The 19,195-nt window shown below is 39.6% G+C and overlaps 1 protein-coding gene across 2 annotated transcripts in view; it reads left to right on the top strand.

Moving 5' to 3' along the window:
* LOC122070590 (alpha-glucosidase 2) overlaps positions 1–19,195 on the top strand; it is a 156,834-nt gene that overhangs the window by 98,779 nt on the left and 38,860 nt on the right. For both annotated transcript variants that reach the window (XM_042634788.1, XM_042634787.1), the window contains exons 13-16: positions 3,679–3,799; positions 3,907–3,976; positions 16,519–16,606; positions 16,697–16,817. In XM_042634788.1, coding sequence (XP_042490722.1) covers positions 3,679–3,799; positions 3,907–3,976; positions 16,519–16,606; positions 16,697–16,817 — 400 coding nt within the window. The remainder of the gene's footprint in view (positions 1–3,678; positions 3,800–3,906; positions 3,977–16,518; positions 16,607–16,696; positions 16,818–19,195) is intronic.

Genomic DNA, 19,195 nt, shown 5'->3' with positions numbered 1-19,195 from the left:
GTTCCATTTGCACATTTTGAACACAAATCACTCCAACAAGCCTCTTGATTAGCCACATCATCACACATTTTGACTTCCAAATCACTCCTACAACAAGATCTACACATTCCAAGCTTAGGAAAGGTAAAGTTCTTTCCCCAAAACTATTTTTTATTTTTTTAAATAATGCATGAATGCATGTTGGATTCTTCTAGATTTTTTATATGTCACACTAGAGGTCGATCTATGACCTCACAGAGTCAATTTGTTTTTTGGTACATAAATATTTTTTTTATTTTTCTGGTTTAAAAATGCATTTTTCATTAACATAAATTGTTACTTTTTATGATAAATATTGCTTTTATGGATGTCAACTATATATATGTTACTCACCAATGGTTGTTCTACGACTCTATCAGAGTGAAAGTTTTTTCATCAAAGTATTCTCCCAGACATGTTCTGCTTCTGGTTGTGAAAGAAATTGGAGTGTATTTTCATTCATCCACTCAAAAAGGCGGAATAGGTTGGGTTCACAACGTCTCTCTAACTTGGTGTATGTGCACTATAATATGAGACTGAGGATGCAGCACATACGCATGGGTATGGAGAATGATAGGGGCCAAATCAAGCTAGCTTATTTTTCCAAATTTACTCAGATGAAGAGGATCCTCTAGTAGACTGGGTGAGGGATAGAGGCAAGCCATTGATGGATCAGTTGGGAGGTAGGCCAGTTATGTAGTGCGAGAGATGGCGATCGATGTTGATGATTATATGGCTACAGAGGAAAGGGTACATTCACAGCCCCCTGGCCATTCGAGCCTGCACTTAGAAGGGATAAAGATGATGAAGATGATGATTGGTCCATTTCATCAGGTGGTCGTACCGACACCTAGACTCAAACACAGACACATGATGGTACACTACATAGTGATGGTGATGGTGATGGTGATGGTGGTGGAGGTGGTGATAGATTTGAGGAAGTTTGAGAGCAGTATGAACAGGCTGAGTCAAAGCCTCAGCGGGACCTAGTGCGGTTCACTAGGGAGAGTCAGTTTAAGTATGCCACATAAGATGTTGATCACGGTGCCCGTCTATCAGGTGAAGGGAGGAGTTCAAGTTACACTAGAGGGCCTCGTTGCCAATTCAATGGAGATGGGCAGCGAGATTGTATGGATGTTGATAGTCTATCTACTTCTATTGGCGGAATGAGTTTGAGTGGAGGGGATAGTCATCCTCACAGTGAGAGTAGAGGGAGTGGGCAATGGCGTTCCCCATCATTTACTGGAGAGAGCACCTGGTCCTATTATCATGGACCTTATGGTCTATTCACTAGGATGGGGCATACATCTGGTTCATCCATTCTTGGTATTGAGTCTACTGACTATGGCTCCCAAACCCAGTCACATGGTGGTGGCTTTGTGGACAATTTATTCTCATACCCAACTAACCCGTACATGTCGGAACCATTAGTTAATAGTAGCTCAATGGCAGGTTCCTTTTCTTCTACATACCTTCAGCATGTAGATGACTCAGTCTTTTTGGCAGTTGTGGAGGATTACGTTTGATTCTTATCTTAAAACAAGCTACCCAACAAGTTTCAGGCCAAAATATGGTCGTTTGACCACCGAAACAGTCAACCGAGTCAAAAAAAAAAAAATACACCAACTCGCCAAGGTCTCGCCGAGTTGGTGATTCTGAACCCACCGAAACACCAAAACGAAACGAGATATCGAACCTTGATTGTACTTTTGTGGATAGGAACCTTGTCACTTGGCGCAACAAAAAGCAAAATGTGGTGGCTAGATTTAATGCTGAAGCAGAGATTCATGCCATGGAAAAAGGGATATGTGAGTAGTTGTGGTTACGCACCTTACTGGAAGATATTGGTATTCATGTTCGTCTCCCTATGATGCTCTACTGTGGTAACAAGGCTACTATCAGTATTGCCCATAACCCCATACAACATGATTGCGCCAAGCACATGGAGATTGACAAACACTTCATCAAAGAGAAATTAGATGTAGGATTAATTTGTGTTCCTTTGGAGAAGTTTGGTGATCAGTTAGCTGATGTGTTCACTAAGGGATTAGAAGGAAAATTGTTTCATCCTTCTTTAGTCAAGTTGAGCATGTGTGATACCTATGCTTTAACTTGAGGGGGAGTGTTGGAATAATGTACTAGGCTGCCACAGGGGCATTCCTAGGCTTTCGCCCTCTAACCGACTCTAATTAATGAGAGTCGGCTGGAGGGAGTGGCAAACTTGTAATTTTGCTTCCTTTCTTTTGTGACCTCTATTATAAATAAAGGCTTGACTGACCTCTCTGGTCATTCGAGCGTTCTACCCTAGTTTTGCTCTTAGCAGCTTGATATAGGTCAAATCTAGTGATTTCCTGTAGCACACAAACCAGCCCTAGGAAGGGGCTCAAAGATGGATTGAACCTCTCTCCTTGGGGTCTCCGCAAAACCCTAACAGGGCTCCTTCAATAGCCTTTTGGTGGAGTAACATCCGGTCCAAAGTCTTCTCACAAATAGGTCTAAATCTTGGCAGATTGGGAGAATTCTGACGATAGCAGCTACCAGCCACTATAGGCTACAAAACTCTGGTTAAGCTCCCCTCTTGGTGCACCTGATCATCCCTCAAAAGAGGGGCTGAAGTGGGCCTCTTGTCTGGAATATAGGAGGTCTCGATTGGGTATCAAAACCCTAAAAGGTCTGGTTTGATTCTGGCTGTAGAGCTGGATCCTGATCTTCAATCTTTCTGGATGGATTTGTAAATCTGATAATGATCTTCAGTACTTAAAAAGTAAATGTAAAACAAAAGAACAAAAGAAATTCGATGGAGGGTTGAGAAGGAGGAAGAAGAATGGTGGTTTTGGTCAAGGCCTCTCACCTTCATCTGGGCATCTCACCCTCTCAAATTGATTTTGTCAGCCATGGAAGATAGCTTCTCAAATTTTCATTAATTCAAATCTATCAAAACCTTACAATGGTTGTGAAGCCTTTACAAAGTATGAAATCACCAAATAGGAAACCAAGTAATTCTCCTAAACTAATTTACTTGCTTGACAAGAAATAACAACGAAATACTTTGTTTAACAAATAAAAGGAAATTAACTACTTAACCACTAAGCAAACACAAAAGGGAAATAAATCTCTTAACCCCCAGAAATGAAATCTCTTCATGTGGAAGAAATCGATGGAAGCTGCTCTGATCTTCTAGAAGGCTGAAGTAACAACCAGATCAGGAAACTGTGCTGCAGAAAATATTCTCCAAGATTTTCTTCTAGAAGATGCTTCACTCGATGGCCCTTGCTGCCCTGTTCTCTTGCTGCTCGACAGCTATAGAGTGACCCAAATTTTTTGTTCCAGCCTTGACCCAGTTTTAACCCCGCCCCCGCTTTATGGACTCTCTCTTTATCAGTTTGATGGCAGCATTCTGATCATCTAGGCTCTAGCATGTTTGAAGATTTGCTGCTTTTCTGTGTGCTGTTGGATCTCATAACTGAATCTTTAATATCTGCATTTTGATCCTCCATGCATATCTGAAAGATTCATTTCACAGATCAAGCATTATTAGTAGTTTTATCTTTTTTTTTTTTTGGTAGAAAGTATTTTTGTCTTTCTATTCATGACATTTTTCGTAGTTGAAGTTTCTGAAACCATGTGACAATCAATGCTTAATTAGTTCTGTCCATTTAGTGTGAAGAAGTTTGCCGCCTAGCGTTAATGAGACGCTACCGCCTTATTCCCCATATTTATACTCTGTTCTATATGGCTCATATCAAGGGTACTCCTGTTGCAGCTCCTACATTTTTTGCTGGTAGGCTTTCTTACCTTCAAGGACTTCTATTCCTTACTTTAATGAATTTGGGATAATGGATATACAATGTTCATGGGGCTGTGAATGTGGCTTTTCTGATTGTGCAGATTCCAAAGATCCCAGCTTAAGGAAGATTGAAAATTCCTTCCTGCTTGGCCCAGTTCTTATTTATTCAAGGTATTTGCCACTAGTTGAATCAATCACTCTTTGCTTTTTCTATATAACGATATGGGAAAAACTCTTGATAAATTTTTTTGGTAAAATTGGTCTTCAACATTGTAACTGGAAAAGAACTATTTGACTTCTGATATAAAGAAACTCAAATATTACTTTGAATTACAGTGTCTACAATTTTTTGAACGGTTCAAAATATAAGGAAGCCTCTACATTTGAACTGATTAGTCAACAACTCTCTAATAACAAAGTTCTTACACCCACTAGTTACCATTTTGACATGGTTTACATCTCTCTAATAACAAATTACTTTGATCCATAGTTTTTAAGGCGGTAAGGCGACGGAGACATTTGAGGGTCTTTCAGAGCGCCTTAGCGATAAGGCGGGCATAAAGCGTCGCCTTATTGACCAAAGCATTCCTGTGTAATTTTTTTTATAAAACCAATCTATTTGGCTCAAATCCTAGTTGAATCCTATTACTCATATGTTAAATAAATATTAAAGGTTCATGTTCATACCAATGTAAGATATTCATCAAGAAAACAAATCAATAAAGTGAATAAACGAAGTTCATCTTCATCAATCATCAATCATCAATCATCAAATGTCCTACCTTTCCACATTTATAACAAACAGGGGGTATGTTTGGAAAAGTGTTTTGAGGACGGGATTTAGAAAAGCGTTTCTTAAAGAAGCGCTTAGGCTTAGACTTATATGGTTTAGCCTGGTATTTAGGCTTGGAAAACTTAGAGAGTTTCCGATGAGTTTTCTTCGAACCTGATGGACAAACCTTTTCAAATCCAAATTGTTCACAGAAATCTCCGAGTTCTCGGAATCCAGCTTGTCTCTCTTTAGACAATTGTTTCTTTAATTTAAGATCTGTGCAGAGTTGAAGACCTTCATTACAGACTTCAGCAGCTAATTCCCCATAGGTATATTGCTCAAAGGGAATAGTGCCATTATGTTTTGCCTTAAGTCGATACCTGACCTTTTGAGCAAATAAAGGAGGTAATCCAGAGAGAAACTTTTCTTTCCATATAGCATTGTTACAATCGTCTCTGGAGAAGACTTTAGCAAAAAAGACATCTCTATACCATCTATAATGAGATAGTGTAGGACATCGCAGATTCATTAATTGTTCTCTTGTTCGATCAGCTAGAATTTCAGCTGGTCCAACAAAGTGAAGAGTGATGGTGTAAACCAAAGTATTAACCGCGTCTTCATGATTAACATAAACAGTTCGCTGGGCATAATTACCATCAGCTAATTGTTCAGTCAGCTGTTGCGGAACACTGGTTGTAGCACCGATTATCTGTTGTCTAACTTCTTCAGACAAATAAAAATCCCACCAACCACGGAGTTGGCCGGAAAATCCAGTTGCTATCATTTTAGCAACATCAGAATCGGATGAATGATTGAGCTTTGCAGCAGTAGCATACATTAACATCCGTTTCAGCACATTGATGATTTGATATTTAGATAAACCATCAATATTCCACTCGAAAATAGTATTACCATCAGCCGGGAAATTGGAATTGTCCTTTTCAAGTTCGAATTGACAATCAGCAGGAGAAGGTCGAGGATAATAATAATTTGTTTGAGCGGTAGGCATAACTTTGCGAGTTCTTCCCATAACTTGATTTAGCTGAGGAAGAGACTCAGGAACTGCTGCCTGATTAGGAAGCATAGATTGGAATTCTTTTTCTGCTGTTTCGATTTCAGAATCGGATAGATCAGCAAGAGAAAGAGTGAGAGCCTGACTGTCTACAAGTTTGTCAAGGTTGTCCTTTGTGACCTGAAGTTTTTGAAGTCTAGTTACAATTTCATCGAGAATGGTAGACTCCATTTTCTTTTTAGGAGGAATGGTCAGGACAGGAGGAGGTTTAAACAGGACAAACTGATTACTTCTAGTTTGAGAAGTAGACTCTTTAGAAGGAATGCTTCTGGGTTGAGAAGCAAAGGTTGGCCAATCAAACTTAGTTGTCGTATGAGATGTAGATGGGGTATGTGGATGTAAAGAATTGACAATGGTCTCAATACGATCAGTTTGGTTGCCAATTGACTGAAGACAAAGATTAGTATAGTTGTTTTGTTCAACAACGTGACTAAGCTGAGTTTCAGTCAAAGGTCTAGCAGATTGGCTAGTAGTTTTAAGTGGAACTGCAAATTTTTTATCACCTATTTTTAAGGCTTGAAAGGGAGGATGGACAGAATCAATTTCTGTTCCTTCCTGAGAAATAAAAGTGGTGGTTATCTTCTTAATCTCACTAACCTGGGGAGTGTTAGAGGATCGATTTTCAAGAAGATACAGTTTTAACCATGAGAAAAAAGGAATATTAATTTTGTGAGTTTCCATATGAGAAACCCATTTCTCATGAAGCATTTGACGATCCGAATTAGAAGGATAATGTTCTTCAAAAAGTATTCTTTTTCCTTCATTCTTCGAAGATCAATCAAACTATCTATGAAAGCAATCTTCTCTTATAATTTCTTAACAGCAAGCATAATACAAAAGAAGGATACAAACAGAAAGTAGTAGTATACTTACATCAAGACGTTGAGCTTACAGACAATGGAGGAAAACAACACTTGAACACTTGAATACACTCTTAAACACTCTTACTCACAAAATGTTTACAGAACACTCAGAAAAACACACTCAAAGAAAGACTTCTAAACTTAGTATTTATAACATATGATATAAATACATAATTATGAAACAAAATTATAAACATAAAGAAAAGATGACATCAAAAATATAAGTATTTATTATACTTACCTCTATTATGCCAAAATGAGTGCCTAAGCCCTAAGGTCATCCACTATATTTCTACTCCTATCAAAGAAAAATGAAGCTCACCGCTGCCGGAGCAAACTCACCGCTGCCGAAGCGAAATGGTCGCCTAGATAAGTGGTTCTTCCTTGTTCCTTGATTCCTTCTCAAAGCCCTTTCTTAAAACCCTTGACAAAATCCAAACGCTGTTTATGAATCGTGTTTTTGTTTTGTTTGTTTTAGTTATTTTTGGTGGTGTAAAGTTGATCCCATACATCTCAAATATTAACAAAGTCATACACCTACCAATAAAAAATCTATATTTGGAATCTTCATCAAGTAATTTTAAAATGTGTTTAAAAAAACAAAAAAACCCATAAGGCGCCACTTCATATAAGGCGGAGTACTGCCTTACCATCTCTAGATCGCATCAGCGCGCCGCCTTACCAGCGCCTTAAAAACTATGCTTTGATCTATTACATTAAAAAAAAAATTGAATTACAATATAAGTTAAGTTTAAAATTTGTTTTACACCCGCTAGTTAAAAGATTTACTTAATCCCCAAAGTTAGTTATTGCTCATGCGACCCATAAAAAAAAACGAAACTGAACTTCCCAAAATATCCTACTTAATTATAGGATCAGTAGATTTAAAATCTTTGAATTTTTATTTTATCTATTTTTATTCAATTGTTTCAATTTTTAATTGTGGGAGCCACCACCGCCTGCTCCTTTCTTTCTCTATACAAGACTCACCCTCTCTGGCCTGCGAATCCACTGTGTTTTCATCAATGATCAACTCCCACCCCAACACCGTCACCCCCACCCCTGCTGACTACCCACCTCCGCAACTCTAACCCCGCCCTTTATTCTTCTTCTTCTTTTCTTATTGCAACACCTCCCCCACCCCAACTCTACAACCGCAGTCCCACCGGTGCAACACCTCTGCCACCTAGGAGAAGTGACAGCAGTGAGATGCTTGGACTCGGCTTCCCTATAGTGCTCGATATCTTGGGTGTCCTCCTTGGACCATTATTTTCATGACAAAAAATCAGGTTGTTGCTACCATCATGACCATCCAATTCATGAACAGTTTCTTCTTTTAGACCATCTTGAACATCAACTGTTGTTGTGATTTACCAAATGTGATCTACTGAAATCGATATAACTCTTACAGTAATTTTCCATCTATTACTTCTTGAATTCAACTTACTGGCTTTGGATCTTTTAAATCATTTAATATGACTGTAAGCCCTCTGCTACTTTTTAAAAAGGGCGATCTTTTTTTCCCCTAAACTCTCATTTTATTTACTGAGAATTTCCTAGTGTATCATCAGTTAAATGGAAGGATTATCTTACCATTAAAATCACATCGATTCAATTCACAGGGAGAAGGAGAATAAGAAGTGGGGGGGTGTTGGTGTATGATGCCTTGTATTCCGTCGCAGTTTAATCCAGGGAGTACTGGTGTAGCACCTAAACAGGAAGGACGGCGGTCCCGCTGCATAGTAGGGGGTGTAGGGGGGCACAGCCCCCCACTCAAATTTTTTATTTGAGGGCAACTGTGTACTTTTCGGATTAGAGTTTTTCGCTATACATTTGTAGCGAGGGTTTCTTTCTCTGTAATGCAAGCAATACTGAGAGGTGTGAGGACAAGCGCTGTAACCCTATTCTCCATTGATAGTGAAGCAGGATCTCATCTCACTGAGGACATAGGCAACTTTGCCGAACCTCGTAAAATCCGTGTGCATTGTTTGTTTTGTTTTTCCATTATCTTCTACATCGTTTTAGGGTTGCGTTTCTACAGGGGGAGAGATCAACATTGGGGATTAAGAGAACCTTCTCCCTAAAAATCTCCATGGCTCTCCTCCACTGAATTCCCACCTCCAGTACGGGCCACCTTGGCTGAGCTCCCTGTAGAGGTGCCGGCATCTCTCAGATCTTTGTCGCCACATCTTTCTCCTTCCCCTTCACTCTCCTCTCACCCTTTCATCCCTCCCAGAATGGCCTGGAACTCCCATTTCAAACTTGCACTGCACTTTGTCCCCCCTCGAAGATTGTGGATGTCTTGTTAGCCATTCTTCCAAAAGAAATTCTCGATGTTGAAACTTCCCAATGGACTAACTCTCTCATTGGCCATTTCCTAGGGAGCCGTCCCCCCTTCCACCTGGTCAAAGCATCCCTGTTGGAGAAATGGCGTCCAGTTGGCTTCGTGGAAATCTAACTTTTAGACCATGGCTTTTTCATGTTCAAAAATTCTCCGAAGAAAATAAATAAGGTGAGATGTTTAGATGGTGGGCCTTGGTTAGTCGGTAGAAAGCCTATTTTCCTTCATCCTTTGCCTAGGCAGCTTTTCCTTAACCGTGTTGACTTTTCCATTATTCCTCTTTGGGTCTCCTTCCCTAGGCTTCCCTTGCACTTCTGCTGTTCTGAAGGCTTGAGCATTGTTGGATTAGTTCTAGTCAAGCATCTCTATTCTAATGCTAGAACTAATCGGAAGGATAGATTGGCCTATGCCAAAATCTATTTTGATATATCTGCAGCCATGCTCTTCCTTCCTCTTATCTCCATTCAAGACGGAGAGAACTTTTGTTTCCAACAGCAGGTTGAGAATGAATGGCGACCTCCTCAATCCCTTCGGTTAGACCTTCCTCTCCAGTTATCCGTTACCCGCTGGGAAAAACAGATTCTCGGTTCTCCAGGTTGAGAGCCTTAAGGAACCTCTGTCCCTTGGTGGTAGCAAAGTTGTTGGCTCCCTGAAGGTTCGCTCTCAAGCCAACTGCACATCAGTGGAAGAAACCTTGAAACCTGGAAGCAGATCCTCCACTGGTAGTCGATCGCCTTCTCCATCAAGGTCGCCCTCCCTATGCCTCGCCTTCCATATGAGATATTGTCGGTTTTCTCCACTTCTGGAATATCCTTAATTCCCCATTGAAGTCTATTGAAGTTATCAACCCCTTTGGTTGAGATGCTTCCGTCCTCTGCTGAGCTGGATCTGTCCAACCACCAATGGTCTATCCTCTCTTGACCCTGCTTCGTATTTGAACCATTTTGCTCCTCTCCATTCTGGCCCACCAACTTCGACCACTTCTTTGAGCACTCCTTCCCTGGATGAGAACGACCAAATCACTAATATTGGGCCTCCTTGTTTTCAAGCCCACTCTAGCAACCCAAGCCCCTCTCTGATGTTCCTTCTATTGGACCTACTCATTAAGATTTGGTTATCCACAACCCGATTGGATTAACTCCTTCGCCAACAAAGTCTCATGCCTCCACTTCCTATTTGCAAAAGTGAAAACAAGAGGCCCATCCTCGCCCTTGAAATGAGATGTCAATAGCTTCCTTGACCTTTTGCTCCTACCAGCGTAGATCTAAGCATTGCTCTGCTTCTGTTGTGCCTAGCTTCTCTTCTCAGATCTTTTGACGTGCTCTCCTAACCAGGCCAAATGTCTCAAGGCCTGGTTTGGAACCTTAGGGGTCTTAACTCTCTTCCAAATTCTCTGTCTCCCTTTTATCCTCCTCCTCTCCTCAGGATCTTCATCTCTCCATCTCTATCACCTCCCACAGCTCTACTTCTCTATTCACAGCCATTTATGCCACTAACCGAGCTGCTGATAGGGAGGTCCTTTGGAATGATATTCGGCATACGGCCACCCAAACTGGGTCCCTCCCTTAGGGGATCTGTGGAGACTTCAATGTTCATTTTGGACATGAAAATCAAGTTGGCGGGCCATTTGACACTACCCATGTTGATGCTTTTAACGACTGCATCAATGATATTATTGTTAGCAATCTTAGATGGTCTAGCCTTGAGCTCTCTTGGAATAACAAAAGATCTGAAGATGCTCGTATTGCCTATAAGCTGGACAGAATGGTGGTTAACGAAGCTTGGCTCACTTCCTTCTTCCCATACCTCCTTCAAGTCTTCAGGTATCTCCGATCGCAGCCCAATATCCTTGTTAGCCTAACCTTACATTTCTTTTGTTCCCAAACCCTTTAAATATTTTTATATGTGGTCCTCTCGTCCTGACTTCGTTTCCATTTTTAAGGAGGCATGGCTCAAACCTTTCCAAGCATTCTCTTCCCCTCTTATTGCCTTTGCCAAGAAGCTCCAAAATGTGAAAGAAGCTCATTAAGTATGGAATACTAACTCCTTTGGGAACATTTCCTCTCAGGTCATTGACTGCAGGAATAAGCATACTCCTATTCAAGTGAAGCGCCAATCTGATCCTCTCAACTCCTCTTTAGCTGAGGAAGAAAAGAATGAGTCATCCTGCCTTTCCTCCCTTCTTGCCTAGGAGGAAAGATTTTTGAGACAAAAATCTAGAATTAAATGGTTGGATCTGGGACACACAAATTCGGCCTACATCCATCGGTCTATGAAGGCAAAAACCATCATCAATTCCATTCCTATGCTTATTGCCCCAGATAGCACCCAGGTTCGTAGTGTCAATGAGATTAAGTCAATGGTTGTTGACTTTTTCAAGGAATTGTTCAATTCTAACTCAAAATCGACTTTCCCCAACCTGAAAAGGTCTTATCAACAAATTTAATTTTTGGATGATTAAATAACTTTATTACCAAGAGAAAGAATATACAAAGGACAGAGGGGGGAAAAAAATACAAGCCCAAGAGGGATCATCAACAAATTTATCCCTAGCAACTTGGTTAGTATACTCCAAGTTATTCCCACGGATGATGAAATCAAGTCTGCAATTTTCTTTCACAAGTCAAACAAAGCTCCTAGCCCAGATGGTTTTAGTATCGATTTCTCTCCTCCGTGTGGGATATCATTAAAGAGGATTTGATCAAATCAATCAAGAGTTTTTTCTATAATCCTAGCTGGAACAAAGGGATTAGCCATACATTCCTTTGTCTCCTCCCTAAGAAAGCGGGAGCAAAGTCTATGAATGAATTCAGACCTATCTCTTTATGCAATTTTTGGTATAAATTCATTGCTAAGATTCTAGCCAACAGACTCAAGCTTGTGATCGATCCTCTTGTCAACGAAAATTAGTCGACCTTTAATCCAGGTAGAAGCATCAGCAATAACATTTTCCTATGTGATGAGATTGTGAGAGGGTTTGATGGGAAATCCCATTCTCCAGTTGCCATTGTGAAGATTGAAATTCACAAGGCTTTTGATTCTTTAAAATGGGATAATAGTTTCATTCTTGACTAAGATGAGATTTCAGCGGTGTTCGTAACTAGATATTCCAATGTATTGTACCCCTTGCTTCTCAGTTTTGGTCAATGGTAGTCCGGTAGGTTATCTCTTCTTTGGTCGGGATTCGTCTAGGGTGCCCCCTATCGCCTTATAACTTCACCTTGGCTATGGAAATCTTCTTTAGAAGCATTCGTTCTCTCACTGATCAGCATCTCATATCCACCATTCCAAAGTGTAAGGCCATCAAGTTTACTCACTTTGCTTTTGCAAATGATTTGATAAATTTCTCAAAACCCAATGATACTTCCTTGGAGTCTATTATGCATTGTTTGGAGTCTTCGAATCTATGTATGATCTTCGCATCAATCCAGGAAAATCTCTCATTTTTCAGGTGGGGGTTTCAGAGTTGATCAAGGCCTCTCTTCTTGAAAAGACTAGGTTCTCCATTAGCCACCTCCCGATTAGCTACTTGGGATGCCTCTGATCCTGGCAAGGTTGTCCACTTATCACTGCACTCTTATGGTTGATCTCATCAAAAAGCATCTCCAACTATGGAAAGAAAAATTACTTCCTATCTTATGTAAGCCGCTTAGATCTTATTAGATCAGTTCTCTAGTCCTCGTACATTAATTGGTCGGGCATTTATGGGTTGCCTAAGTCCATTATTTCTAAGTTGTAATCTCTTTTTGCTGCTTTTCTTTGTAAAGGCTCTGAATGCTCTAGATTCCTTCACCCTCTAAGTTGGTCTGCTATTTGTCTCCCAAAAATTTTAAGGTGTCCTAGTCTGAGGCGTCTTAAAGTTGTCAACTTTGTGAGTATTATCAAGCTGATCTGGAAGCCGGTAAGTAAAATGGAAAAGTATATGGTTTGATTGGGTGTACTCGAGTCTCCTTCGTTTTGGACTCCTTATAAACAATTCCAATCTCCCTTAATGCTTCTTGTGTCTGGACTCTGGCGTAAGATCTTACCACTTAGATCGTCTGTCTTCGGAGCAATCTTGGTGTGTGAAAAGAAAAGGAAACTCAATGCTCATTGTCGTTGGCAAACCAAATACAAATGTTCTCCTTTTGAGTGTATGATCATATCTTACCATGCCACAAGAGCATTCTGTTTTGAAGTTTCTCTCGGTAGGGTGCAAACTTATCAAATTCTCCTTCTCTTTCAAGTGTGAAAACATCTTCCAGTTCAAGGGACCAATCCTGAGTGTTGACCACAATATTCAATCCAAATGGATAAACAGCAACCAAAACATATTACAGATACTTTAGTGCTAAACGAACCAATAAGAACTCACCTTGTGTGTTGGTGCATGGGTAGTGAGGAGATATTTTTCAACCAACCGGTAATCATCACTATCGTGAGGCAGTGGAGTAATATTGCACCTAAGCTTCTTATATTTCTCATTGAGAGACTCATCATTATCACCATCAAAGCCAACTAGTCTGGAAGCTATTTCAATATCTTGAAGTGCTTCTAACATTTTCACCTAAAATATAGAATAAATAATAAAAGAACTGCCTCAATTATTCCCATTTTATTAAAATTTAAAAAGAAACAAAATTGCAACTGATGTGGAAAGTCATAGTTCAACACATATTTGAACAAATGTTTTTGTTGGCGGGTGCATATTAAAACAAATATTGTCATGTATATATCCAAGGCCAAGTAACTCCTTAGCAGATGAGCTCCCACATTTAGATGCCTCTAGGGATGAATTGAAACTAGCTATATGTAACTATGTATATACTAAACATTTAAGTAGCCTAAGCGAACAAAATGTTACATATAAAGTGGGGGAGTTTCAGTTATAAAATGTTTTTCTATTTCTCACTTGTGTTTGTGAAAGTAGTCGTTCGGGTGAGATAAAAAGTCTAGTTGGACTCTTGGCATCCGCTGGGAGTTTGTCCCATGTCATAGGTGGCAGAGTCATCTATAATTCTGGGCTCTCCAAGCATTCTCTAGTTGCAGACATTTTGACTTCGGGCATCTGGACCCCTCTCCCTAGCTTGCTGATATCTGGAAGTCTCTGCCATCCATTTAGACACCAGCAAAGAAGTGAAGATACTTTTATATGGTCCCCCTCCCCGTCAAAGCTCTTCAACTCTAAGGCAGCTTGGGATTTTGTCATGTCTCATGGCACCTCCTCTCCTTGGCACAATTTAATTTGGTTCAAGAATCATATCCCCTGCCAAAGCTTCTCCACTTGGTGAGCCCTCGCTAACTGCCTTCCGATGCAATCTTTCATTTTTTTTGTTTTTTTGGATGAATAAATAATTCATTACCAAGAGAGGAAGTATATACAAGGAAAAAGGGGGGGGGGGGACAGAGGCTTAAGCCAACAAGGAGAAGCCAACCCAAGGGGAGTGAAACAAAACTAAACAAAAACCAAAACCATCATGGGCCAATATGGACGGAAAGTGGGGAGGCTAGCCACAAGCAATCTAGGGGTGCTGGGGTGAGAGGGTGGAGGGGGTGGGGGGTGAGGGTAACGCAATCTTTCCTTATTCATTGAAGGATTTTTGTTTCCCCATTGTGCTACCTTTGTGGGATTGAGCCAGAAGATAAAGTTCATCTTTTCTTCGCTTGCCTTGTATTTATTTGCCATTTGGGAAGGAGTGCTTGCCAAGTGTTGGCCTAGAAGGTGGAGAATTCTCCCTTTTCAGAGGGAGTGATTATGGATGGACATGTCATTTATCAGGACTTCTGTTTGTGAGATTGTGGGTAAGCTTGCTTTTTGCCCCACCATCAACCAGATCTAGATAGAGCGAAACCTTAGGAAATGGACCTTTGACTCTCGTCCGACTGAAAACATTTGGGACTCCATTTCATTTGATTTCTGTTAGAATATATGAGAGCATGTATCGGTTGGAGGGCTATGGGTGACCATCATGGGATTATATTTGATGTATTTGTTAGTGTCCTGTTGGGTTTAGGATAGCTGTTAGCTAAAGTTAGAGTTAGTTTCCTATCTTGATTATGCATTCTACTTTCCTATTTGGGTTATGACTATGTAATAGGTAGTCTATATATTGAATGAAAGGGGAAGAACCAACCACATGGTTGTCTCCCAAGTTACACCAATCTCTTTGTCTCTCTCTTATTTCTTCATCTTTGATTCTGGTTCTCAAATCTTTACAATTTCAAAGCTAAAATATATAGTGTATCTTCAAATTGTAATATTTCCCCAAAGAACAAGTCACATTATTGTGTCCTGGGGCCTCCCCACCTATGTTCTTAGGACTCCCCCCCTCTTCGTGAGCGTTGATCCTTTGTCTTTTCCTCCCCTCCCTAACTCTGTTAGGGCTTTGTATGTATTTTTCTTCTTATTTGGTAATGAATTATTTGTTCACCCAAAAATAAAAGGGAGGAGTGGGATAAGGGTTGCAGAGGTGGGGGCGATGGTGGTGTTGATGGGGGTGAATATAGGGTGAATAGAGGGGGTAAAGAACAGCTTTTGGGAGTTTGGACATTAGTGATGCCAGGGTATTTTAGGAAGTTCACTTATGTTTTTTCTTGGAACCCATGAGCATTAAGTGATTATGGAGATTGATTAAATCTTTTCAAAATCTACTCTAGTGGATGCAAAATAAACTTAAAACCTGCTTACCTTGTAATTAATATTTTTATCTAGTGGATCTAAGTAATTACCCCATTATTTATTTCTCTCTTCTGCATTGGGGGGATGGACATCTTCTTGGAGTGTTTTGTGCTATTCGGGACATTCTGTGTCTCATGCTCTGTTGCGGCCCCCATTTTGTCCGAGTAAGTTATTAATCTATTAGGGTTAGCATGTATGGATTCAAGTGTCATAAAAAATATATTTAGGTTTCCAGGGTTTGCCAATCTTTGTTTTGTGGTTTTTATTTCTCAAGTCTGTTTGCATTAGTCACCATGTGAGTTTTTGTTTTATATTGCATATTTCATATTGCATGCAAAACTAGGAAGTTGAGCATAAATATTGCCGTAGTGAATGTCTAAATCTTTTATATTTGTTAGAAAGAGATTCCGATATGGAACAGAAAGTAACAGTTTTGAATTGTTCATTGTAAGATCAAGATCCAACAAAAGGGAGGTGAGAGAATCCATCTGTGACTAAATCAGATACAACTAGAGCAGCAGGTTATGTTTCTCAGATTTAGATGACAGGCTTTGACCTAAACAAAGGAGAGTATTGAAGCTAAAAACCGAAAGAAAAGTAAATAGTAGGAGCAGAAACAGTTTTGTCAATTTCCTTAGGCTTACTATTGGAAGGTCAAAATTTATCCTTTTGGTGTGATTTTGGTGCCATTTGAAAGGTTGTGAAGTTACCTACCCGGGTTGTGTCAGGATACTTGGGATCAATTTGTTTGTTGCTTAGATTAGCATGTTGGAGAAGGGTTGTCCTGAGGTTGCTCTCTTTGAAAACTGCTTGGACTTCGATTTGATTACTTTAAATTTTAATCATCCACTGCTTTCTGTACTTGAATTTGTTTCCCACTACATTAGAGCCCTTGGGTGGTCTTCTTTGCTCCATCGCATTTATGGTACATCTATGGTAGCTTAAATAAACTCATCTTTGCTATTTGTCACACTTAATATTGATACCTTTAATGTTATGGTCGTCAGTACTAATCTCGACAAGGGATCTTATCAATTGCCGCTAGTGTTGCCTAAAGGCATTTGGTTACACTTCGATTTTAATGACTCACATCCGGTAATTATTTTACTCACATCCTGTTCACTTGGAAGAATTCATCACAGTTACAATTGATTTATTTACTGTTTTATCCGCTTGATAATCCAGGATTTACCTACACTGTATCTGCAAGGTGGATCAATTATACCCGTGGGTCGTCCTCTTCAGCACATTGGTGAAGCAAATCTAACAGATGACTTATCACTAATTATCGCTTTAGATGACCATGGTAATTTTTTGGCATTATATTTATGTTGAGGAACCTTGAAATATTGTGACTAGGACTCAACTGCATATCATAGTTTTCTTGAGAAGGCTGCTCAATGGACCATGGTAATTTTTTGGCATTACATTTATGTTGAGGAACCTTGAAATATTGTGACTAGTACTCAATGCCTATCATAGTTTTCTTGAGAAGGCTGCTCAATGATGATGTGGGAAAATAAGGGAGGGATGGAAAGGGTTCAATCTCCATTTACAGCACAAGGAAGGGGGTGCTATCTTCCACTACTTCCTCTGCTAGCAAGCTGTTGAAGCAAATCAATTGGGCCCTTTTTGAAATTTCCTGTGGTAAAAAAAGGAAAAGAAGGGTTTTGAATCTGAGATCAGAAATTAGCCGGAAACCGGCAATGCTCTGTATTTTCTTTCTCTTTCTGAAATTGATGCAAACAGACCGTGCATGTGGGTTTACATATGCTGGAATTTATTCTGGAATATAAGAATCTACACAGAACTCAAACCAGAGTTAAACTAGCCTGCTGACCTGACAATTCTGTAGATGTGCTGGAAATTGGAATCAATTCTGCTAAGCTAGAATTTAGAAGTAGAATAAGAAGAGAAGAATAAACAGAAAGATGAAGATGTGGAGATGGAGATGGAGATGGATGTGGAAAAACTAGATAGGATAAAGTAAGGAATGATCATAATAGAGTTGATTTGGAGTAACTCTGATACATGATAATTTAAGAGAAAGTCATTTGAGGTGGCATGGCAATGTTTAATGGAGGACTTTGGATGCTCCAGTACGGAGGAGTGATTTGCTTCAGATCGAAGGAGCTAAAAGAGCTAGGGGCTGACCTAAAATGATTTTAGGAGAAACGGTGAGTAAAGACATGTATAGCTTAGACCTTGTATTAGGTATGACCTCGAACATAGTTGATTGGAAGGAAAGGATCCATGTAGCTGACCCCATTTAGTTGGGATAAGTCTGAATTGTTGTTGTAATATGAATAGAAGAACACCAAGAAAGAGGGGAGACAACAACTAGGAATCAAAAGGGTATTATACTATTTTAAATAGCAGTTAGAAAACTAATTTAGAAATTAAAAAGGTTCATAATCTTTCCTTAGCTGGCCTAGAACAACTCTGAACTCAAATCCTATTATAAATAGGGTAACTGAGAATCATGAATTAAAAATATAAATAAATAAAAATAAAAAGAACCTTTTGAACCAGGACTGTCCATAACTCTGATAAAATAGAAAAATAATTCAGAAAAGACCCTCAGTTTTAGCCCGTCATTGTTGCTGGTCTTCCCAAAAACTCCAAAAATTGTTGGCAGGGCTATTGGACCCTATTTTTGGTTTCATAGCCCATGGTCTGCATCAAGCCTGTTGTCATTTCATTGAGACATCAATATTTTTTCTATGCCAGTACATGGAACGTATAATAATTTTAATATGGTCGAGTTCTCAATTGCTGATGAACTATATCTTTCGAAGTCCTTGAATCTTCAACTTCCAGATTGATCTTGGTTTTGCAGTTTTTGATCTTGTAGTTTTTGATCTCTATATATCTGATTTGCAATCCAATTTCTCAATAGCAAATTCTATCAAATCTTGTGTTCCAATCTACAGCTCCATTGGATGAGAAAGAATTTGTTCTTTGTGGTATTTAGGGCTATCAGATTAATCGCTGACAGGTCTCATGTAATCTTTAACCTTCCAACCACTCTGGCAAGGCATCCTTCTTTATATTTCTGTGCAAAACCCATCCTCCAAAGAACTGCTGTATCAATACTGAACTCCCAATGCCACTCCTCTGGAAGAGCTTTAGTCATTATGGAAGATGATCAGATGCCAAGCCTCACATAATTCTTGGGTTCACAATTTCATTTCCACGTCATTAGACAAAACACTATCCTACCCTCTTTAGTATGTTTAAGCAATCCTTAATAATTGTCCCCATCCTTTTGGAAATTGAATTGGGTGCCTAGATCTTTTAGTTACTATTTAGGTTGCTTCTTTGGTAAGAATGATCCTACCTCCAATTTTATGGTATCTTCTTTTCCAAACTGAGCCTTTATTTATTTTTTTTTTCTTTTCTTGTTGGGGGAGGGGTGTATATCCCATCTCTCCAACAGCAGGTCCTGAATATAAGATGATACATTTGTAATAATTGCAATCTTAAAGAAGTTGATGTAGATTAAAGCATGAAGAAGAAGGGTAGCATCAATGAATAAGTTAACATTCCCCCGCATGTACATGACAAGATGCCATGGTCCTTGCACAATGAACTCGCACGGTAGCAAGGGAGAATAAGTATCGGCCCTTGCCTGATTTTTGCACTTCCTAGGAGTCAAACACTCGACATCCCTGCTCTAATACC

The sequence above is a fragment of the Macadamia integrifolia genome, unplaced genomic scaffold (assembly GCF_013358625.1).
Source record: "Macadamia integrifolia cultivar HAES 741 unplaced genomic scaffold, SCU_Mint_v3 scaffold951, whole genome shotgun sequence".
Taxonomy (NCBI): Eukaryota; Viridiplantae; Streptophyta; class Magnoliopsida; order Proteales; family Proteaceae; genus Macadamia; species Macadamia integrifolia.
This window is presented reverse-complemented; position numbering and strand designations above follow the sequence as displayed.